Source organism: Oncorhynchus clarkii, chromosome 26, assembly GCF_045791955.1.
Source record: "Oncorhynchus clarkii lewisi isolate Uvic-CL-2024 chromosome 26, UVic_Ocla_1.0, whole genome shotgun sequence".
In the NCBI taxonomy this organism is placed as follows: Eukaryota; Metazoa; Chordata; class Actinopteri; order Salmoniformes; family Salmonidae; genus Oncorhynchus; species Oncorhynchus clarkii.
In genome coordinates this window covers 50,451,360-50,472,046 of record NC_092172.1, presented here as the reverse complement: position 1 = coordinate 50,472,046, position 20,687 = coordinate 50,451,360, and the positions used below count along the sequence as shown (strand labels likewise).

General features: G+C 47.5%; 1 protein-coding gene across 1 annotated transcript in view; it reads right to left on the bottom strand.

The window, feature by feature from the left end:
* Window positions 1-20,687, bottom strand: part of LOC139384646 (pleckstrin homology domain-containing family G member 4B-like) — a 147,770-nt gene that overhangs the window by 94,806 nt on the left and 32,277 nt on the right. Inside the window, exons 3-5 of the mRNA XM_071129460.1 lie at window positions 14,318-14,440; window positions 6,075-6,124; window positions 2,693-2,805 (exon numbers count right to left, since the gene is read on the bottom strand). Coding sequence (XP_070985561.1) covers window positions 2,693-2,805; window positions 6,075-6,124; window positions 14,318-14,440 — 286 coding nt within the window. The remainder of the gene's footprint in view (window positions 1-2,692; window positions 2,806-6,074; window positions 6,125-14,317; window positions 14,441-20,687) is intronic.

The window sequence follows — 20,687 nt, the reverse complement described above, 5'->3', positions numbered from 1 at the left end:
AAGCTTACCTCAATTACGAGAGGGCTAAGGTTTGAGTAGAGACCAAGCTTACCTCAATTACGAGAGGGCTATGGTTTGAGTAGAGACCAAGCTTACCTCAATTACGAGAGGGCTAAGGTTTGAGTAGAGACCAAGCTTACCTCAATTACGAGAGGTCTAAGGTTTGAGTAGAGACCAAGCTTACCTCAATTACGAGAGGGCTAAGGTTTGAGTAGAGACCAAGCTTACCTCAATTACGAGAGGGCTAAGGTTTGAGTAGAGACCAAGCTTACCTCAATTACAAGAGGGCTATGGTTTGAGTAGAGACCAAGCTTACCTCAATTACGAGAGGGCTAAGGTTTGAGTAGAGACCAAGCTTACCTCAATTACGAGAGGGCTAAGGTTTGAGTAGAGACCAAGCTTACCTCAATTACGAGAGGGCTATGGTTTGAGTAGAGACCAAGCGTACCTCAATTACGAGAGGGCTAAGGTTTGAGTAGAGACCAAGCTTACCTCAATTACGAAAGGGCTATGGTTTTGAGTAGAGACCAAGCTTACCTCAATTACAAGAGGGCTATGGTTTGAGTAGAGACCAAGCTTACCTCAATTACGAAAGGGCTAAGGTTTGAGTAGAGACCAAGCTTACCTCAATTACGAAAGGGCTATGGTTTTGAGTAGAGACCAAGCTTACCTCAATTAGGTTTGAGGTTTGAGCCCATTGCTGAATTCTTAACCACGTGGTTAAACTCTGAGACTATCGAACCCGGCAGAATAAGAACAAGTCTTTGATCCTAATTACTATGCAGCATCTATTCTATCACGACATTGCTGAATGTTACTCTGAACTATCCATTCTAACCACGGCAGAAAGACTCTCCAACAGAAACAAACTTTCCAACAGAGATCACGACGACACACTTATATATATATATATATATTGATCGCAATTATTCCAGAATGAGTGAGCGTTCATGTGCAAAGGATTAGCATTTCAATTGTTAAAATTATCAACTTTGTAGTGTTTTTTATCTCAGTCGACCCCCACTTCCCTTTTGTCTACCAAGCCGCGATGCCGGTTTAGCCCACTAGGGCACATCCCCTATCATTTCCTTGTAACTGTATCTACTGTTTGTTTGTGCATTTCTCTGTGATTATTTAGTTAGTAAATAACTTATTTAAGACAATTGATATATGGATGACTCATAGGGAAGACTGGGTTCGTGCAGACAACCAACAATTTACGACGTTTGGAATGAGACTAATGTGAGGTAAAGAATAATTCATTAATTAGAAGACTAATTGATCAGATATTAAAATACCTGAAAGTTATATTAGGAAAATTATAAATTTGTAATCTGAATATTTTCCTTGGTGCCCCGACTTTCTAGTTAATTACATTTACATGATTAAGTTAGTTTAGTCACGTAATAATAATTACAGATAATTTTTTATAAAAATAAGTCTTCAGTTTAATGATGCCAAAGACACGACACACGGCTTGGTTTTTGCTCTGACATGCACTGTCAACTGTGGGACGTTATATAGACAGGTGTGTGTCTTTCCAAATCATGTCCAATCAATTGAATTTACCACAGGTGGACTCCAATCAAGTTGTAGAAACATCTCAAGGATGATCAATGGAAACAGGATGCACCTGAGATCAATTTAGAGTCTCATAGCAAAGGGTCTGAATACTTATGTAAATAAGGTATTTTTGTTTTTTATCTTTAATACATTTGCAAAAATGTCTAAAATCTGTTTTCGCTTTGTCATTATGGGGTATTGTGGTGTCATTATGGGGTATTGTGATGTCATTATGGGGTATTGTGATGTCATTATGAGGTATTGTGACCTCATTATGTGGTATTGTGATGTTATTATGTGGTATTGTGACCTCATTATGTGGTATTGTGATGTTATTATGTGGTATTGTGATGTCATTATGGGGTATTGTGATGTCATTAAGGGGTATTGTGATGTCATTATGGGGTATTGTGATGTCATTATGGGGTATTGTGATGTCATTATGAGGTATTGTGACCTCATTATGTGGTATTGTGATGTTATTATGGGGTATTGTGATGTCATTATGGGGTATTGTGATGTCATTATGGGGTATTGTGATGTCATTATGGGGTATAGTGTGTAGATTGCTGAGGATTTCTTTTTTTATTTAACCCATTTTAGAATAAGGCTGTAAAGTAACAAAATGTGTAAAAAGTCAAGGGGTCTGAATACTTTCTGAATGTATTGTATATGTGATCCTATACAAAAGTAAGCAATGTTTGAAAATTAAAATGTTTTAGTCAAAAAGTATATATGTTTGAGAATCATGCGGTCAATTTGCAGTCAACAAATTACTAGTAATTATGTTCCAGCCCCCCGGCCAGCCGCTCCAGAACAAAATCATCCCGCGGCTGAAACTAGTTGATGATCCCTGCATTAACCCCGCCCGAATAACCACACACACACACACACACACACACACACACACACACACACACACACACACACACACACACACACACACACACACACACACACACACACACACACACACACACACACACACACACACACACACACACACACACACACACACACACACACACACACACACACACACACACACACACACACACACACACACACACACACACGTTGGAGGAGCTGAAGCAGAGGGCAGTTACAGTGACCAATCAGAGCAGTTTACCTGAGTGGAGCCAGGCCATGGTGAACAGGGAGGTGTAGGCTAGCTCTGGCAACTTTACCTCCTCTACATGCTGCCCACTGGGGGCCAGACAGCGCAGGATGAGACAGGGTGGGCTGGAGGGGGGGAGAGAGAGAGAGAGAGAGAGGTTACCCGGTTACCTTACATTGCTGCCCATCGAGGGCCAGACAACGCAGGATGAGACAGGGTGGGCTGGAGGGGGGGAGAGAGAGAGAGAGAGAGAGGTTACCTGGTTACCTTACATTGCTGCCCACTGAGGGCCAGACAACGCAGGATGAGACAGGGTGGGCTGGAGGGGGGGAGAGAGAGAGAGAGAGAGAGGTTACCCGGTTACCTTACATTGCTGCCCACTGAGGGCCAGACAACGCAGGATGAGACAGGGTGGGCTGGAGGGGGGGAGAGAGAGAGAGAGAGGTTACTTGGTTACCTTACATTGCTGCCCACTGAGGGCCAGACAACGCAGGATGAGACAGGGTGGGCTGGAGGGGGGGGGGGAGAGAGAGAGAGGGCACCTTACATTGCTGCCCACTGAGGGCCAGACAACGCATGATGATACAGGGTGGGCTGGAGAGAGAGACACCATGCCCAAACTGGACACGCGCGTGCGTCTGCCATCGTGCGCAAATTGATGTTGTCCCCCCCACACCAAACGCGATCACGACACGCAGGTTGAAATATCAAAACAAACTAAACCAATTCTATTAATTTGGGGACTGGTCGAAAAGCATTAAACATTAATGGCAATTTAGCTAGCTAGCTTGCAGTCGCTAGCTAACTTATCCTATTTAGCTAGTTAGCTTGCAGTTTCTAGCTAATTTGTCCTAGGATATAAACATTGAGTTGTTATTTTACCTGAAATGCACAAGGTCCTCTACTCCGACAATTAATCCACACATAAAACCGAATCGTTTCTAGTCTCCTTCTTCCAGGCTTCTTCTTCTTCTTTGGACTTTATATGACGATTGGCAACTAACTTTCATAATAAGGTGCATTACCACAACCGACCTCCGTTCATCTTTCAATCACCCACGTGGGTATAACCAATGAGGAGATGGCACGTGGGTTCAGTGTATGCTTCTAAAAGCCAATGAGGAGATGGGAGAGGCGGGACTTGCATTGCGTTCGGCGTCACAAATAGAAGAAACTTCTATTTTAGCTGCCTGGCTACTCAGACGCTCATTGGTGTGGCGAGCGACGTGGGTGCAATGATTGAATAACATGTATGTGTATATTTATTTTGCAACACGGTTACCACGTCCGGTTTGGATAGTGAGAGAAAGAGGTTACCTGGTTACCTGGTTACCTGGTTACCTTACCAGGGCTGAGCGGTGTTCCGTATTTTACAATATACCGGTATTGATACAAGGACCGGTTTGGGTTTTTACTTTACCTTCTATAACGGTATGTTTGGTTTGTAAAAGGTGATACGTCATTTCGTTTGTATGGTTTACGCGCTACTTGAGTTGACTCTCTCGCCAAGCCCCGCCCCCTTGTCACACAAGGAGCGCCATTGGTCAATACAGCAGATGCAACAATATGTTGATGACAACATTGGTGCTTCTGAATGTCAATCCACAAGCGTTCTATAATTACACCATTTAGTTTGTGTTTCTTATTGTCTGTGTATCTTACTAACAGCTAGTTTGTATTTTCTTAGCAAGTTGCTCAAATAAAATCTTGTTAGCAGCTAATGCTGATCGCTATTTAGCTGGCTAGCTAGCTAATACATGTATTGAGTCAGAACAAACGGAGCTAGCTAATACATGGGGCCCTCTGTTCACATCGTTGACATCAGCAAACCGCTCAACGCCATACACGTGATCCGCGGTTATGAGGCCGGTTGGAGGTAGTACAAAATTGGAGGTGGCTTATGGTAGAGAAATTAACATTCAATTCTCTGGCAACAGCCCTGGTGGACATTCCTGCAGTCAACATGCCAATTGTACGCTCCCTCAAAACTTGAGACATCTGTGGCATTGTGTGACAAAACTTCACATTTTTAGACTGGCCTTTTATTGTCCCCAGCACAAGGTGCACCTGTGTAATGATCATGCTGTTTAATCAGCTTCTTGATATACCACACCTGCCAGGTGGATGGATTATCTTGGCAAAGGAGAAATGCTCACTAACAGGGATGTAAACAAAATTGTGCACAAAATTTAAGAGAATTAAGCTTTTTGTGCGTATAGAACATTTCTGGGATCTTTTATTTCAGCTCATGACATGGGACAAACACTTTATATGTCACGTTTATATTTTAGTTCTGTCACGCCCTGATCTGTTTCACCCGTCCCTGTGATTGTCTCCACGCCCTCCAGGTGTCGCTTATTTTCCCCAGTGTATTAATCCCTGTGTTTCCTGTCTCTCTGTGCCAGTGTATTTATCCCTGTGTTTCCTGTCTCTCTGTACCAGTGTATTTATCCCTGTGTTTCCTGTCTCTCTGTCCCAGTGTATTTATCCCTGTGTTTCCTGTCTCTCTGTGCCAGTGTATTTATCCCTGTGTTTCCTGTCTCTCTGTGCCAGTGTATTTATCCCTGTGTTTCCTGTCTCTCTGTACCAGTGTATTTATCCCTGTGTTTCCTGTCTCTCTGTGCCAGTGTATTTATCCCTGTGTTTCCTGTCTCTCTGTGCCAGTGTATTTATCCCTGTGTTTCCTGTCTCTCTGTGCCAGTGTATTTATCCCTGTGTTTCCTGTCTCTCTGTACCAGTTCGTCTTGTACGTTTAGTCAAGTCAACCAGTGTGTTTTTCCCCGTAATCCTTTTGCTAGTCTTCCCGGTTTTGACCACTGCCCTGACCTTGAATCTGCCTGCCCTGACCTTGAATCTGCCTGCCCTGACCTTGAGTCTGCCTGCCCTGACCTTGAATCTGCCTGCCCTGACCTTGAGTCTGCCTGCCCTGACCTTGAGTCTGCCTGCCCTGACCTTGAGTCTGCCTGCCCTGACCTTGAATCTGCCTGCCCTGACCTTGAGTCTGCCTGCCCTGACCTTGAGTCTGCCTGCCCTGACCTAGAATCTGCCTGCCCTGACCTGCCTGCCCTGACCTTGAATCTGCCTGCCCTGACCTTGAATCTGCCTGCCCTGACCTTGAATCTGCCTGCCCTGACCTGCCTGCCCTGACCTTGAATCTGCCTGCCCTGACCTTGATTCTGCCTGCCCTTCGGTACCTATAGGACTCTGAACTAGTTTTGACATTTTGCCTGTCCACGACCATTCTCTTGCCTAACCCCCCTTTCTGGATTAAATAAACATTGCAAGACTTCAACCATCTGCCTCCTGTGTCTCCATCTGGGTCTCGCCTTGTGCCTTGATAAGTTCAGTGTAGAAAGAGAGACGGAGAGCCAAAGAATGAGAGGGGATGTCTCACCTGGGGGTGTTGGTGGAGGAGGAGCTGGGGGAGACAGAGGGCGATGCCACCTGAAAGAAAACATTCATACAAGGGTTTTAGTAGACTTATTCTACATACATTATAAAAGGTGCCTCTGCCATTTGAATACAACAACACACACATTTAAAAACGACTGAGGATTTAACAGCTCAGACAAGACTGGCTGTGGTTATAATCAGGAGGGAATGAACAGCTCAGACAAGACTGGCTGTGGTTTTAATCAGGAGGGAATGAACAGCTCAGACAAGACTGTCTGTGGTTATAATCAGGAGGAGGGAATGAACAGCTCAGACAAGACTGGCTGTGGTTATAATCAGGAGGAGGGAATGAACAGCTCAGACAAGACTGGCTGTGGTTCTAATCAGGAGGAGGGAATGAACAGCTCAGACAAGACTGGCTGTGGTTCTAATCAGGAGGGAATGAACAGCTCAGACAAGACTGGCTGTGGTTCTAATCAGGAGGAGGGAATGAACAGCTCAGACAAGACTGGCTGTGGTTATAATCAGGAGGAGGGAATGAACAGCTCAGACAAGACTGGCTGTGGTTATAATCAGGAGGGAATGAACAGCTCAGACAAGACTGGCTGTGGTTCTAATCAGGAGGAGGGAATGAACAGCTCAGACAAGACTGGCTGTGGTTATAATCAGGAGGGAATGAACAGCTCAGACAAGACTGGCTGTGGTTATAATCAGGAGGAGGGAATGAACAGCTCAGACAAGACTGGCTGTGGTTATAATCAGGAGGGAACGAACAGCTCAGACAAGACTGACTGTGGTTATAATCAGGAGGGAATGAACAGCTCAGACAAGACTGGCTGTGGTTATAATCAGGAGGAGGGAATGAACAGCTCAGACAAGACTGACTGTGGTTATAATCAGGAGGAGGGAATGAACAGCTCAGACAAGACTGTCTGTGGTTATAATCAGGAGGGAATGAACAGCTCAGACAAGACTGGCTGTGGTTATAATCAGGAGGGAACGAACAGCTCAGACAAGACTGGCTGTGGTTATAATCAGGAGGGAATGAACAGCTCAGACAAGACTGGCTGTGGTTATAATCAGGAGGGAATGAACAGCTCAGACAAGACTGGCTGTGGTTATAATCAGGAGGAGGGAATGAACAGCTCAGACAAGACTGACTGTGGTTATAATCAGGAGGGAATGAACAGCTCAGACAAGACTGGCTGTGGTTATAATCAGGAGGAGGGAATGAACAGCTCAGACAAGACTGGCTGTGGTTATAATCAGGAGGAGGGAATGAACAGCTCAGACAAGACTGGCTGTGGTTATAATCAGGAGGAGGGAATGAACAGCTCAGACAAGACTGGCTGTGGTTATAATCAGGAGGAGGGAATGAACAGCTCAGACAAGACTGGCTGTGGTTATAATCAGGAGGAGGGAATGAACAGCTCAGACAAGACTGGCTGTGGTTATAATCAGGAGGGAATGAACAGCTAAGACAAGACTGGCTGTGGTTATAATCAGGAGGGAATGAACAGCTCAGACAAGACTGGCTGTGGTTATAATCAGGAGGGAATGAACAGCTCAGACAAGACTGGCTGTGGTTATAATCAGGAGGAGGGAATGAACAGCTCAGACAAGACTGTCTGTGGTTATAATCAGGAGGGAATGAACAGCTCAGACAAGACTGGCTGTGGTTATAATCAGGAGGGAATGAACAGCTCAGACAAGACTGGCTGTGGTTATAATCAGGAGGGAACGAACAGCTCAGACAAGACTGACTGTGGTTATAATCAGGAGGGAATGAACAGCTCAGACAAGACTGGCTGTGGTTATAATCAGGAGGGAACGAACAGCTCAGACAAGACTGGCTGTGGTTATAATCAGGAGGAGGGAATGAACAGCTCAGACAAGACTGGCTGTGGTTATAATCAGGAGGAGGGAATGAACAGCTCAGACAAGACTGACTGTGGTTATAATCAGGAGGGAATGAACAGCTCAGACAAGACTGGCTGTGGTTATAATCAGGAGGAGGGAATGAACAGCTCAGACAAGACTGGCTGTGGTTATAATCAGGAGGAGGGAATGAACAGCTCAGACAAGACTGGCTGTGGTTATAATCAGGAGGAGGGAATGAACAGCTCAGACAAGACTGACTGTGGTTATAATCAGGAGGGAATGAACAGCTCAGACAAGACTGGCTGTGGTTATAATCAGGAGGGAATGAACAGCTCAGACAAGACTGGCTGTGGTTATAATCAGGAGGGAATGAACAGCTCAGACAAGACTGGCTGTGGTTATAATCAGGAGGAGGGAATGAACAGCTCAGACAAGACTGGCTGTGGTTATAATCAGGAGGAGGGAATGAACAGCTCAGACAAGACTGACTGTGGTTATAATCAGGAGGAGGGAATGAACAGCTCAGACAAGACTGGCTGTGGTTATAATCAGGAGGAGGGAATGAACAGCTCAGACAAGACTGGCTGTGGTTATAATCAGGAGGGAATGAACAGCTCAGACAATACTGGCTGTGGTTATAATCAGGAGGGGGGAATGAACAGCTCAGACAAGACTGGCTGTGGTTATAATCAGGAGGGAATGAACAGCTCAGACAAGACTGGCTGTGGTTATAATCAGGAGGAGGGAATGAACAGCTCAGACAAGACTGGCTGTGGTTTTAATCAGGAGGGAATGAACAGCTCAGACAAGACTGGCTGTGGTTCTAATCAGGAGGAGGGAATGAACAGCTCAGACAAGACTGGCTGTCGTTATAATCAGGAGGGAATTAACAGCTCAGACAAGACTGGCTGTGGTTATAATCAGGAGGAGGGAATGAACAGCTCAGACAAGACTGGCTGTGGTTATAATCAGGAGGAGGGAATGAACAGCTCAGACAAGACTGGCTGTGGTTATAATCAGGAGGAGGGAATGAACAGCTCAGACAAGACTGGCTGTGGTTATAATCAGGAGGGAATTAACAGCTCAGACAAGACTGGCTGTGGTTATAATCAGGAGGAGGGAATGAACAGCTCAGACAAGACTGGCTGTGGTTATAATCAGGAGGGAATTAACAGCTCAGACAAGACTGGCTGTGGTTATAATCAGGAGGAGGGAATTAACAGCTCAGACAAGACTGGCTGTGCATTAGCTACTTGACATTCAATACAATAACTGGTGGTCTAGGGTGGCCTAGGGTGGTCAGGGGTCTAGGGTGGTCAGTGGTCTAGGAAGGTCAGGGGTCTAGGAAGGTCCGGGGTCTAGGAAGGTCAGGGGTCTAGTGTGGTCAGGGGTCTAGGGTGGTCTTAGGTGGTCTAGGGGTCTAGGGTGGTCTAGGGGTCTAGGGTGGTCTAGGGGTCTAGTGTGGTCAGGGGTCTAGTGTGGTCTAGGGGTCTAGTGTGGTCAGGGGTCTAGGGTGGCCTAGGGTGGTCTAGGGGTCTAGGTTGGTCTAGGGGTCTAGGTTGGTCTAGGGTGGTCAGGGGTCTATGGTGGTCAGGGGTCTAGGGTGGCCTAGGGTGGTCTAGGGGTCTAGGGTGGTCAGGGGTCTATGGTGGTCAGGGGTCTAGGGTGGCCTAGGGTGGTCTAGGGGTCTAGGGTGGTCTAGGGGTCTAGGGTGTTCTAGGGGTATAGGGTGGTCAAGGGTGGTCTAGGGGTATAGGGTGGTCTAGGGTGGTTTAGGGGTATAGGGTGGTCTAGGGTGATCAGAGGCCTAGGGTGGTCAGGGGTCTAGGGTGGTCAGTGGTCTAGGGTGGCCTAGGGGTATAGGGTGGTCTAGGGGTATAGGGTGATATAGGGTGGTCTAGGGGTATAGGGTGGTCTAGGGGTATAGGGTTATCTAGGGGTCTAGGGTGGTCTAGGGGTATAAGGTGGTCTAGGGGTCTAGGGTGGTCTAGGGGTATAGGGTGGTATAGGGGTATAAAGTGGTATAGGGTGGTCTAGGGGTCTAGGGTGGTCTAGGGTGGTCTAGGGGTATAGGGTGGTCTAGGGGTATAGGGTGGTATAGGGTGGTCTAGGGGTATAGGGTGGTCTAGGGGTATAGGGTGGTCTAGGGGTCTAGGGTGGTCTAGGATGGTCTAGGGTGGTCTAGGGTGGTCTAGGGGTATAGGGTGGTCTAGGGGTATAGGGTGGTATAGGGTGGTCTAGGGGTATAGGGTGGTCTAGGGGTATAGGGTGGTATAGGGTGGTCTAGGGGTATAGGGTGGTCTAGGGGTATAGGGTGGTCTAGGGGTCTAGGGTGGTCTAGGGGTATAGGGTGGTCTAGGGGTCTAGGGATATAGGGTGGTATAGGGGTGTAAGGTGGTATAGGGTGGTCTAGGGGTATAGGGTGGTCTAGGGTGGTCTAGGGGTATAGGGTGGTATAGGGTGGTCTAGGGGTATAGGGTGGTCTAGGGGTATAGGGTGGTTTAGGGGTATAGGGTGGTCTAGGGGTATAGGGTGGTCTAGGGGTATAGGGTGGTCTAGGGGTATAGGGTGGTCTAGGGGTATAGGGTGGTCTAGGGGTATAGGGTGGTCTAGGGGTATAGGGTGGTCTAGGGGTATAGGGTGGTCTAGGGGTATAGGGTGGTATAGGGTGGTCTAGGGGTATAGGGTGGTCTAGGGGTATAGGGTGGTCTAGGGGTCTAGGGTAGTCTAGGGGTATAGGGTGGTATAGGGTGGTCTAGGGGTATAGGGTGGTCTAGGGGTATAGGGTGGTTTAGGGGTATAGGGTGGTCTAGGGGTATAGGGTGGTCTAGGGGTATAGGGTGGTCTAGGGGTATAGGGTGGTCTAGGGGTATAGGGTGGTCTAGGGGTATAGGGTGGTCTAGGGGTATAGGGTGGTCTAGGGGTATAGGGTGGTCTAGGGGTATAGGGGTATAGGGTGGTATATGGTGGTATAGGGGTATAGGGTGGTCTAGGGGTATAGGGTGGTCTAGGGGTCTAGGGATATAGGGTGGTATAGGGGTATAAGGTGGTATAGGGTGGTCTAGGGGTATAGGGTGGTCTAGGGTGGTCTAGGGGTATAGGGTGGTATAGGGTGGTCTAGGGGTATAGGGTGGTCTAGGGGTATAGGGTGGTCTAGGGGTATAGGGGTATAGGGTGGTCTAGGGGTATAGTGTGGTATAGGTGTATAGGGTGGTCTAGGGGTATAGGGTGGTATAGGGTGGTCTAGGGGTATAGGGTGGTCTAGGGGTCTAGGGTAGTCTAGGGGTATAGGGTGGTATAGGGTGGTATAGGGGTATAGGGTGGTCTAGGGGTATAGGGTGGTCTAGGGGTATAGGGTGGTCTAGGGGTATAGGGTGGTCTAGGGGTCTAGGGGTATAGGGTGGTCTAGGGGTATAGGGTGGTCTAGGGGTATAGGGTAGTCTAGGGGTATAGGGTGGTCTAGGGGTATAGGGTGGTCTAGGGGTATAGGGGTATAGGGTGGTATATGGTGGTATAGGGGTATAGGGTGGTCTAGGGGTATAGGGTAGTCTAGGGGTCTAAGCCACATATCTACAGTGTCAGTAGGTTTTAATCTGTTCCTCTGTCCTTTAAGAAATCCTCTCTCTGTTCAATAAAGTCAGAACAGATCCCCACTGTCTTCCTCTCTGGATCTGTTCAATAAAGTCAGAACAGATCCCCACTGTCTTCCTCTCTGGATCTGTTCAATAAAGTCAGAACAGATCCCCACTGTCTTCCTCTATCCGTTCAATAAAGTCAGAACAGATCCCCCCTGTCTTCCTCTCTGGATCTGTTCAATAAAGTCAGAACAGATCCCCACTGTCTTCCTCTATCTGTTCAATAAAGTCAGAACAGATCCCCACTGTCTTCCTCTCTGGATCTGTTCAATAAAGTCAGAACAGATCCCCACTGTCTTCCTCTCTCTGTTCAATAAAGTCAGAACAGATCCCCACTGTCTTCCTCTCTCTCTCTGTTCAATAAAGTCAGAACAGATCCCCACTGTCTTCCTCCCTCTATCTGTTCAATAAAGTCAGAACAGATCCCCACTGTCATCCTCTCTCTGTTCAATAAAGTCAGAACAGATCCCCACTGTCATCCTCTATCTGTTCAATAAAGTCAGAACAGATCTCCACTGTCTTCCTCTCTCTATCTGTTCAATAAAGTCAGAACAGATCCCCACTGTCATCCTCTATCTGTTCAATAAAGTCAGAACAGATCCCCACTGTATTCCTCTCTCTCTCTGTTCAATAAAGTCAGAACAGATCCCCACTGTCTTCCTCTCTCTGTTCAATAAAGTCAGAACAGATCTCCACTGTCTTCCTCTCTCTGTTCAATAAAGTCAGAACAGATCCCCACTGTCTTCCTCTATCTGTTCAATAAAGTCAGAACAGATCCCCACTGTCTTCCTCTCTCTGTTCAATAAAGTCAGAACAGATCCCCACTGTCATCATCTCTCTGTTCATTAAAGTCAGAACAGATCCCCACTGTCTTCCTCTCTCTGTTCAATAAAGTCAAAACAGATCCCCACTGTCTTCCTCTCTCTCTCTGTTCAATAAAGTCAGAACAGATCCCCACTGTCTTCCTCCCTCTATCTGTTCAATAAAGTCAGAACAGATCCCCACTGTCATCCTCTCTCTGTTCAATAAAGTCAGAACAGATCCCCACTGTCATCCTCTATCTGTTCAATAAAGTCAGAACAGATCCCCACTGTCTTCCTCTCTCTCTCTGTTCAATAAAGTCAGAACAGATCTCCACTGTCTTCCTCTCTCTGTTCAATAAAGTCAGAACAGATCCCCACTGTCTTCCTCTCTCTGTTCAATAAAGTCAGAACAGATCCCCACTGTCTTCCTCTCTCTGTTCAATAAAGTCAGAACAGATCCCCACTGTCTTCCTCTCTCTGTTCAATAAAGTCAGAACAGATCCCCACTGTCTTCCCCTCTATATATGTTCAATAAAGTCAGAACAGATCCCCACTGTCTTCCTCTCTCTCTATCTGTTCAATAAAGTCAGAACAGATCCTCACTGTCTTCCTCCCTCTATCTGTTCAATAAAGTCAGAACAGATCCCCACTGTCTTCCTCTCTCTGTTCAATAAAGTCAGAACAGATCCCCACTGTCTTCCCCTCCCCCTCTTCCCCCCTTGTGGACTTCAGGAAACAGCAGAGGGAACACCCCCCTATCCACATCGATGGAACAGTAGTGGAGAGGGTAGCAAGTTTTAAGTTCCTCGGCATACACATCACAGACAAACTGAATTGGTCCACTCACACAGACAGCATCGTGAAGAAGGCGCAGCAGCGCCTCTTCAACCTCAGGAGGCTGAAGAAATTCGGCTTGTCACCAAAAGCACTCACAAACTTCTACAGATGCACAATCGAGAGCATCCTGGCGGGCTGTATCACCGCCTGGTATGGCAACTGCACCGCCCTCAACCGTAAGGCTCTCCAGAGGGTAGTGAGGTCTGCACAACGCATCACCGGGGGCAAACTACCTGCCCTCCAGGACACCTACACCACCCGATGTCACAGGAAGGCCATAAAGATCATCAAGGACATCAACCACCCGAGCCACTGCCTGTTCACCCCGCTATCATCCAGAAGGCGAGGTCAGTACAGGTGCATCAAAGCTGGGACCGAGAGACTGAAAAACAGCTTCTATCTCAAGGCCATCAGACTGTTAAACAGCCACCACTAACACTGAGTGGCTGCTGCCAACACACTGACACTGACTCAACTCCAGCCACTTTAATAAATGGGAATTGATGGGAAATGATGTAAATATATCACTAGCCACTTTAAACAATGCTACCTTATATAAATGTTACTTACCCTACATTATTCATCTCATACGCATACGTATATACTGTACTCTATATCATCGACGGTATCCTTATGTAATACATGTATCACTAGCCACTTTATACTATACTATGCCACTTTGTTTACATACTCATCTCATTTGTACATACTGTACCCGATACCATCTACTGTATCTTGCCTATGCTGCTCTGTACCATCTCTCATTCATATATCCTTATGTACATATTCTTTATCCCCTTACACTGTGTACAAGACAGTAGTTTTGGAATTGTTAGTTAGATTACTTGTTATTACTGCATTGTCGGAACTAGAAGCACAAGCATTTCGCTACACTCGCATTAACATCTGCTAACCATGTGTATGTGACAAATAAAATTTGATTTGATTTGATTTCTATATATGTTCAATAAAGTCAGAACAGATCCCCACTGTCTTCCTCTCTCTGTTCAATAATGAAAACAGGTATTTTTGATAGAATAACTGTAGGTAGAATAAAGTCAGACCATGAAAACAGGTATGTTTGATACCTGTAGGTAGAAGTCCCCGGGGCGGAGGACACGTGGGTCCAGAGGAGAGAGCTGGATGATCACCTTGTCGTGGAGACACAGAGGCCAGCCCTGGTGCCGGAATAACAGGCCGCAGTACGGGAACTACAGGGGAGATGGAGAAGGAGACTGAGTAAATAAATCAACTACAGGGGAGATGGAGAGACAGAGACACAGAGGCCAGCCCTGGTGACGGAATATCAGGCCGCAGTACAGGAACTACAGGAGAGATGGAGAAGGAGACTGAGTAAATAAATCAACTACAGGAGAGATGGAGAAGGAGACTGAGTAAATAAATCAACTACAGGAGAGATGGAGAAGGAGAGGGAGACTGAGTAAATAAATCAACTACAGGAGAGATGGAGAGACAGAGACACAGAGGCCAGCCCTGGTGACAGAATATCAGGCCGCAGTACAGGAACTACAGGGGAGATGGAGAAGGAATGGGAGACTGAGTAAATCAATCAACTACAGGAGAGATGGAGAGACAGAGACACAGAGGCCAGCCCTGGTGACGGAATATCAGGCCGCAGTACAGGAACTACAGGGGAGATGGAGAGACAGAGACACAGAGGCCAGCCCTGGTGACAGAATATCAGGCCACAGTACGGGAACTACAGGAGAGATGGAGAGACAGAGACACAGAGGCCAGCCCTGGTGACAGAATATCAGGCCACAGTACAGGAACTACAGGAGAGATGGAGAGACAGAGACACAGAGGCCAGCCCTGGTGACGGAATATCAGGCCGCAGTACAGGAACTACAGGAGAGATGGAGAGATGGAGAAGGAGAGGGAGGAAATCAATCATTCCTTTGATAAAACATCAACAAGTAGAGTTTGATGAGTGACAGAGAGAGAGATGGGGGGGGAAGACATTGAAGTAAATCATTTTACTGATAAAACGTACGGTGATTTCCGCTCAGAGGTCGTCTTTCAGCCGCACACCGGAAAAGAAATCATCCAATCCCTCCCTCTCATCCCCCTTTCCTCCCCCTCCTCTTCCCTCCATCCATCCCTCCCTCTCATCCCCCTTTCCCATTTCAGAGCCCCCCAATCCTCTCCACTCTAAAAGAGGGATTCTGTGATGCTCTCTGATAGCGCTGAGAAACACAGACCCCTGCTCTGTCTGTATTCCCTCCCCCTCCTCTTCCCTCCATCCGTCCCTCCGTCCCTCCCTCCCTCTCATCCCCCTTTCCCATTTCAGAGCCCCCCAATCCTCTCCACTCTAAAAGAGGGATTCTGTGATGCTCTCTGATAGCACTGAGAAACACAGACCCCTGCTCTGTCTGTCTTCCCTCCCCCTCCTCTTCCCTCCATCCGTCCCTCCCTCTCATCCCCCTTTCCCATTTCAGAGCCCCCCAAATCCTCTCCACTCTAAAAGAGGGATTCTGTGATGCTCTCTGATAGCGCTGAGAAACACAGACCCCTGCTCTGTCTGTATTCCCTCCCCCTCCTCTTCCCTCCATCCGTCCCTCCCTCCCTCTCATCCCCCTTTCCCATTTCAGAGGCCCCAATCCTCTCCACTCTAAAAGAGGGATTCTGTGATGCTCTCTGATAGCGCTGAGAAACACAGACCCCTGCTCTGTCTGTCTTCCCTCCCCCTCCTCTTCCCTCCATCCGTCCCTCCCTCTCATCCCCCTTTCCCATTTCAGATTCCCCCAAATCCTCTCCACTCTAAAAGAGGGATTCTGTGATGCTCTCTGATAGCGCTGAGAAACACAGACCCCTGCTCTGTCTGTCTTCCCTCCCCCTCCTCTTCCCTCCATCCGTCCCTCCCTCCCTCTCCTCCCTCCTTCCCTTCATTCTTCCTTCACTCCCCCTCCTCCCATCCTCTCTTCCTCCCCCTGAGTAAGAGACAGAACAGGAGAGGACTGAGCTCCTCTATCCATCTCTCTCTCTCTCTCTCTCATTTGATCACTCTCTCTTTTCCTTGTTAGAAGTTATTCCTCCTGAGTTACTAATAGAGGTGCTCTCCCTGTCTCTATTGCTTTGAGTCACCTAAACGAGGTGTTTCCTCCTGAGTTACTAATAGAGGTGCTCTCCCTGTCTCTATTGCTCTGAGTCACCTAAACAAGGTGTTTCCTCCCATGTCTTACTACTCATCCAGGTGGTGAGCCATTCCCTCTCATTACGCCGCTCTCTGGTCTCTCATTCTGTACGGCCTGGTCTTGTCCGGTCATGCCTGTGATACTAGCTCTGCAACGTGTCCTGTTTGGGTAACCTCTCTCTAGGAAGACTGTAGTCACCGAACCAGTCTAACCAAGAGGAGGAGGACTGTAGTCACCAAGAGGAGGAAGACTGTAGTCACCGAACCAGTCTAACCAAGAGGAGGGAGACTGTAGTCACCGAGCCAGTCTAACCAAGGGGAGGAGGACTGTAGTCACCGAGAGGGGGAATACTGTAGTCACCAAGAGGAGGAAGACTGTAGTCACCAAGAGGAGGGAGACTATAGTCACCAAGAGGAGGAAGACTGTAGTCACCAAGAGGAGGAAGACTGTAGTCACCAAGAGGAGGAAGACTGTAGTCACCAAGAGGAGGAAGACTGTAGTCACCAAGAGGAGGAGGACTGTAGTCACCAAGAGGAGGAAGACTGTAGTCACCAAGAGGAGGAAGACTGTAGTCACCAAGAGGAGGAGGACTGTAGTCACCAAGAGGAGGAGGACTGTAGTCACCAAGAGGAGGAATACTGTAGTCACCAAGAGGAGGAGGACTGTAGTCACCAAGAGGAGGAATACTGTAGTCACCAAGAGGAGGGAGACTGTAGTCACCAAGAGGAGGAGGACTGTAGTCACCAAGAGGAGGAAGACTGTAGTCACCAAGAGGAGGAGGACTGTAGTCACCAAGAGGAGGAGGACTGTAGTCACCAAGAGGAGGAAGACTGTAGTCACCAAGAGGAGGAAGACTGTAGTCACCAAGAGGAGGAAGACTGTAGTCACCAAGAGGAGGAAGACTGTAGTCACCAAGAGGAGGAAGACTGTAGTCACCAAGAGGAGGAAGACTGTAGTCACCAAGAGGAGGGAGACTGTAGTCACCAAGAGGAGGAGGACTCTAGTCACCAAGAGGAGGAAGACCGTAGTCACCAAGAGGAGGAGGACTGTAGTCACCGAACCAGTCTAACCAAGAGGAGGAAGACTGTAGTCACCAAGACTGTGTAGTTATTGTTAGTGCTTCATGTTTTTGGTTATATAACAAGCCAGACCTCCCAAAATGAAACGTCCTTCATCACTCCAGCTGATGTTTACCAACCAATCCCCCATCCTCCTCTCTGCCCTCCGTTAAGTAGAAGGGTTCACACGTTACCCATCATCCTCCTCTCTGCCCTCCGTTAAGTAGAAGGGTTCACACGTTACCCATCATCCTCCTCTCTGCCCTCCGTTAAGTAGAAGGGTTCATGTTACCCATCATCCTCCTCTCTGCCCTCCGTTAAGTAGAACGGTTCACATGTTACCCATCATCCTCCTCTCTGCCCTCCGTTAAGTAGAAGGGTTCACGTTACCCATCATCCTCCTCTCTGCCCTCCGTTAAGTAGAACGGTTCACATGTTACCCATCATCCTACTCTCTGCCCTCCGTTAAGTAGAAGGGTTCACATGTTACCCATAACCCTCCACTTCAGCCACAACTCCCCTTGTTGCAACACTTCAAGGTGATGACACAAACCCAGTATCTGATCTGGAAGACATTTATATTCTCCTCCTTGACCCTGAGAGGATCTAACACAAAACCACACCAATACAGAACTCCTGGTGTGTTGTCAGAATGGAACACCACACCAATACAGAAGTCCTGGTGTGTTGTCAGAATGGAACACCAATACAGAACTCCTGGTGTGTTGTCAGAATGGAACACCAATACAGAACTCCTGGTGTGTTGTCAGAATGGAACACAACACCAATACAGAACTCCTGGTGTGTTGTCAGAATGGAACACCAAAACAGAACTCCTGGTGTGTTGTCAGAATGGAACACAACACCAATACAGAACTCCTGGTGTGTTGTCAGAATGGAACACCACACCAATACAGAACTCCTGGTGTGTTGTCAGAATGGAACACCAATACAGAACTCCTGGTGTGTTGTCAGAATGGAACACCACACCAATACAGAACTCCTGGTGTGTTATCAGAATGGAACACAACACCAATACAGAACTCCTGGTGTGTTGTCAGAATGGAACACCAATACAGAACTCCTGGTGTGTTGTCAGAATGGAACACCAATACAGAACTCCTGGTGTGTTGTCAGAATGGAACACCACACCAATACAGAACTCCTGGTGTGTTGTCAGAATAGAACACCAATACAGAACTCCTGGTGTGTTGTCAGAATGGAACACCAATACAGAACTCCTGGTGTGTTGTCAGAATGGAACACAACACCAATACAGAACTCCTGGTGTGTTGTCAGAATGGAACACCACACCAATACAGAACTCCTGGTGTGTTGTCAGAATGGAACACAACACCAATACAGAACTCCTGGTGTGTTGTCAGAATGGAACACCAATACAGAACTCCTGGTGTGTTGTCAGAATGGAACACAACACCAATACAGAACTCCTGGTGTGTTGTCAGAATGGAATACAACACCAATACAGAACTCCTGGTGTGTTGTCAGAATGGAACACCAATACAGAACTCCTGGTGTGTTGTCAGAATGGAACACCAATACAGAACTCCTGGTGTGTTGTCAGAATGGAACACAACACCAATACAGAACTCCTGGTGTGTTGTCAGAATGGAACACCACACCAATACAGAACTCCTGGTGTGTTGTCAGAATGGAACACAACACCAATACAGAACTCGTGGTGTGTTGTCAGAATGGAACACCAATACAGAACTCCTGGTGTGTTGTCAGAATGGAACACAACACCAATACAGAACTCCTGGTGTGTTGTCAGAATGGAACACCAATACAGAACTCCTGGTGTGTTGTCAGAATGGAACACAACACCAATACAGAACTCCTGGTGTGTTGTCAGAATGGAACACCAATACAGAACTCCTGGTGTGTTGTCAGAATGGAACACCAATACAGAACTCCTGGTGTGTTATCAGAATGGAACACCAATACAGAACTCCTGGTGTGTTGTCAGAATGGAACACCAATACAGAACTCCTGGTGTGTTGTCAGAATGGAACACCAATACAGAACTCCTGGTGTGTTGTCAGAATGGAACACCAATACAGAACTCCTGGTGTGTTGTCAGAATGGAACACCAATACAGAACTCCTGGTGTGTTGTCAGAATGGAACACCAATACAGAACTCCTGGTGTGTTGTCAGAATGGAACACCACACCAATACAGAACTCCTGGTGTGTTGTCATTTCTAAAAACCTGTTTTGATTTGTCATTATGGAGTATTGTGTATAAACAGATGACGGGGAAAAACTATTTAATCAATTTTAGAATAAGGCTGTACCCTAACACAATGTGGAAGAGGTCAAGGGGTCTGAATACTTTCCCAATGCACTACTGTTAACCAGGGCACTGAACAGGGTGGCATTTGAGGCACAGCCTATTCTCTCTGGGGAGGAAGGTGTCATATTATATGACCTGGGAAGACTGGAGGCCTGAATAGACTAGGTGTGTTCATTTAAAGAGAGAAAGAAAACCAACCACCACATTCCTCTCTTTACCCCCCCTCCCTCCCCTCTTCTCACCCTCCCTCCCTCCGTCCCTCCCCCTCAGTCCCTCCTCCTCCCCTCCCTCCCCTGGCCCAACTCAACAGCAGCAGCAGGACCACAACAATGACACATCAACACCAGGAGTTAGAGCTGGGTTTCATCAGCCCCCCCCCCCCCCCCCCCCCCCCCCCGTCCTCCTCCTCCCCCACACTCCCTCCCTCCCTCCCCCACCCTCCCTCCCTCCCTCCCTCCTCCCCTCCCTCCCCTGACCCAACTCAACAGCAGCAGCAGGACCACAACAATGACCCATCAACACCAGGAGTTAGAGCTGGGTTTCATCAGCCGTCACCTGTCACCACCAACCTCCACCACTACAGATGGAAGGACAGACGGAGGTGAAAGACAAACAGAGGTTGACAGAGGAGAGGAAACCATCTGAAGAGCAGGAGGAATCCAGAAGGGATCTGAGTGTTGTATAGTAGTAGTAGTACTAGAGGTGAAAGACAAACAGAGGTTGACAGAGGAGAGGAAACCATCTGAAGAGCAGGAGGAATCCAGAAGGGATCTGAGTGTTGTATAGTAGTAGTAGTACTAGAGGTGAAAGACAAACAGAGGTTGACAGAGGAGAGGAAACTATCTGAAGAGCAGGAGGAATCCAGAAGGGATCTGAGTGTTGTATAGTAGTAGTAGTACTAGAGGTGAAAGACAAACAGAGGTTGACA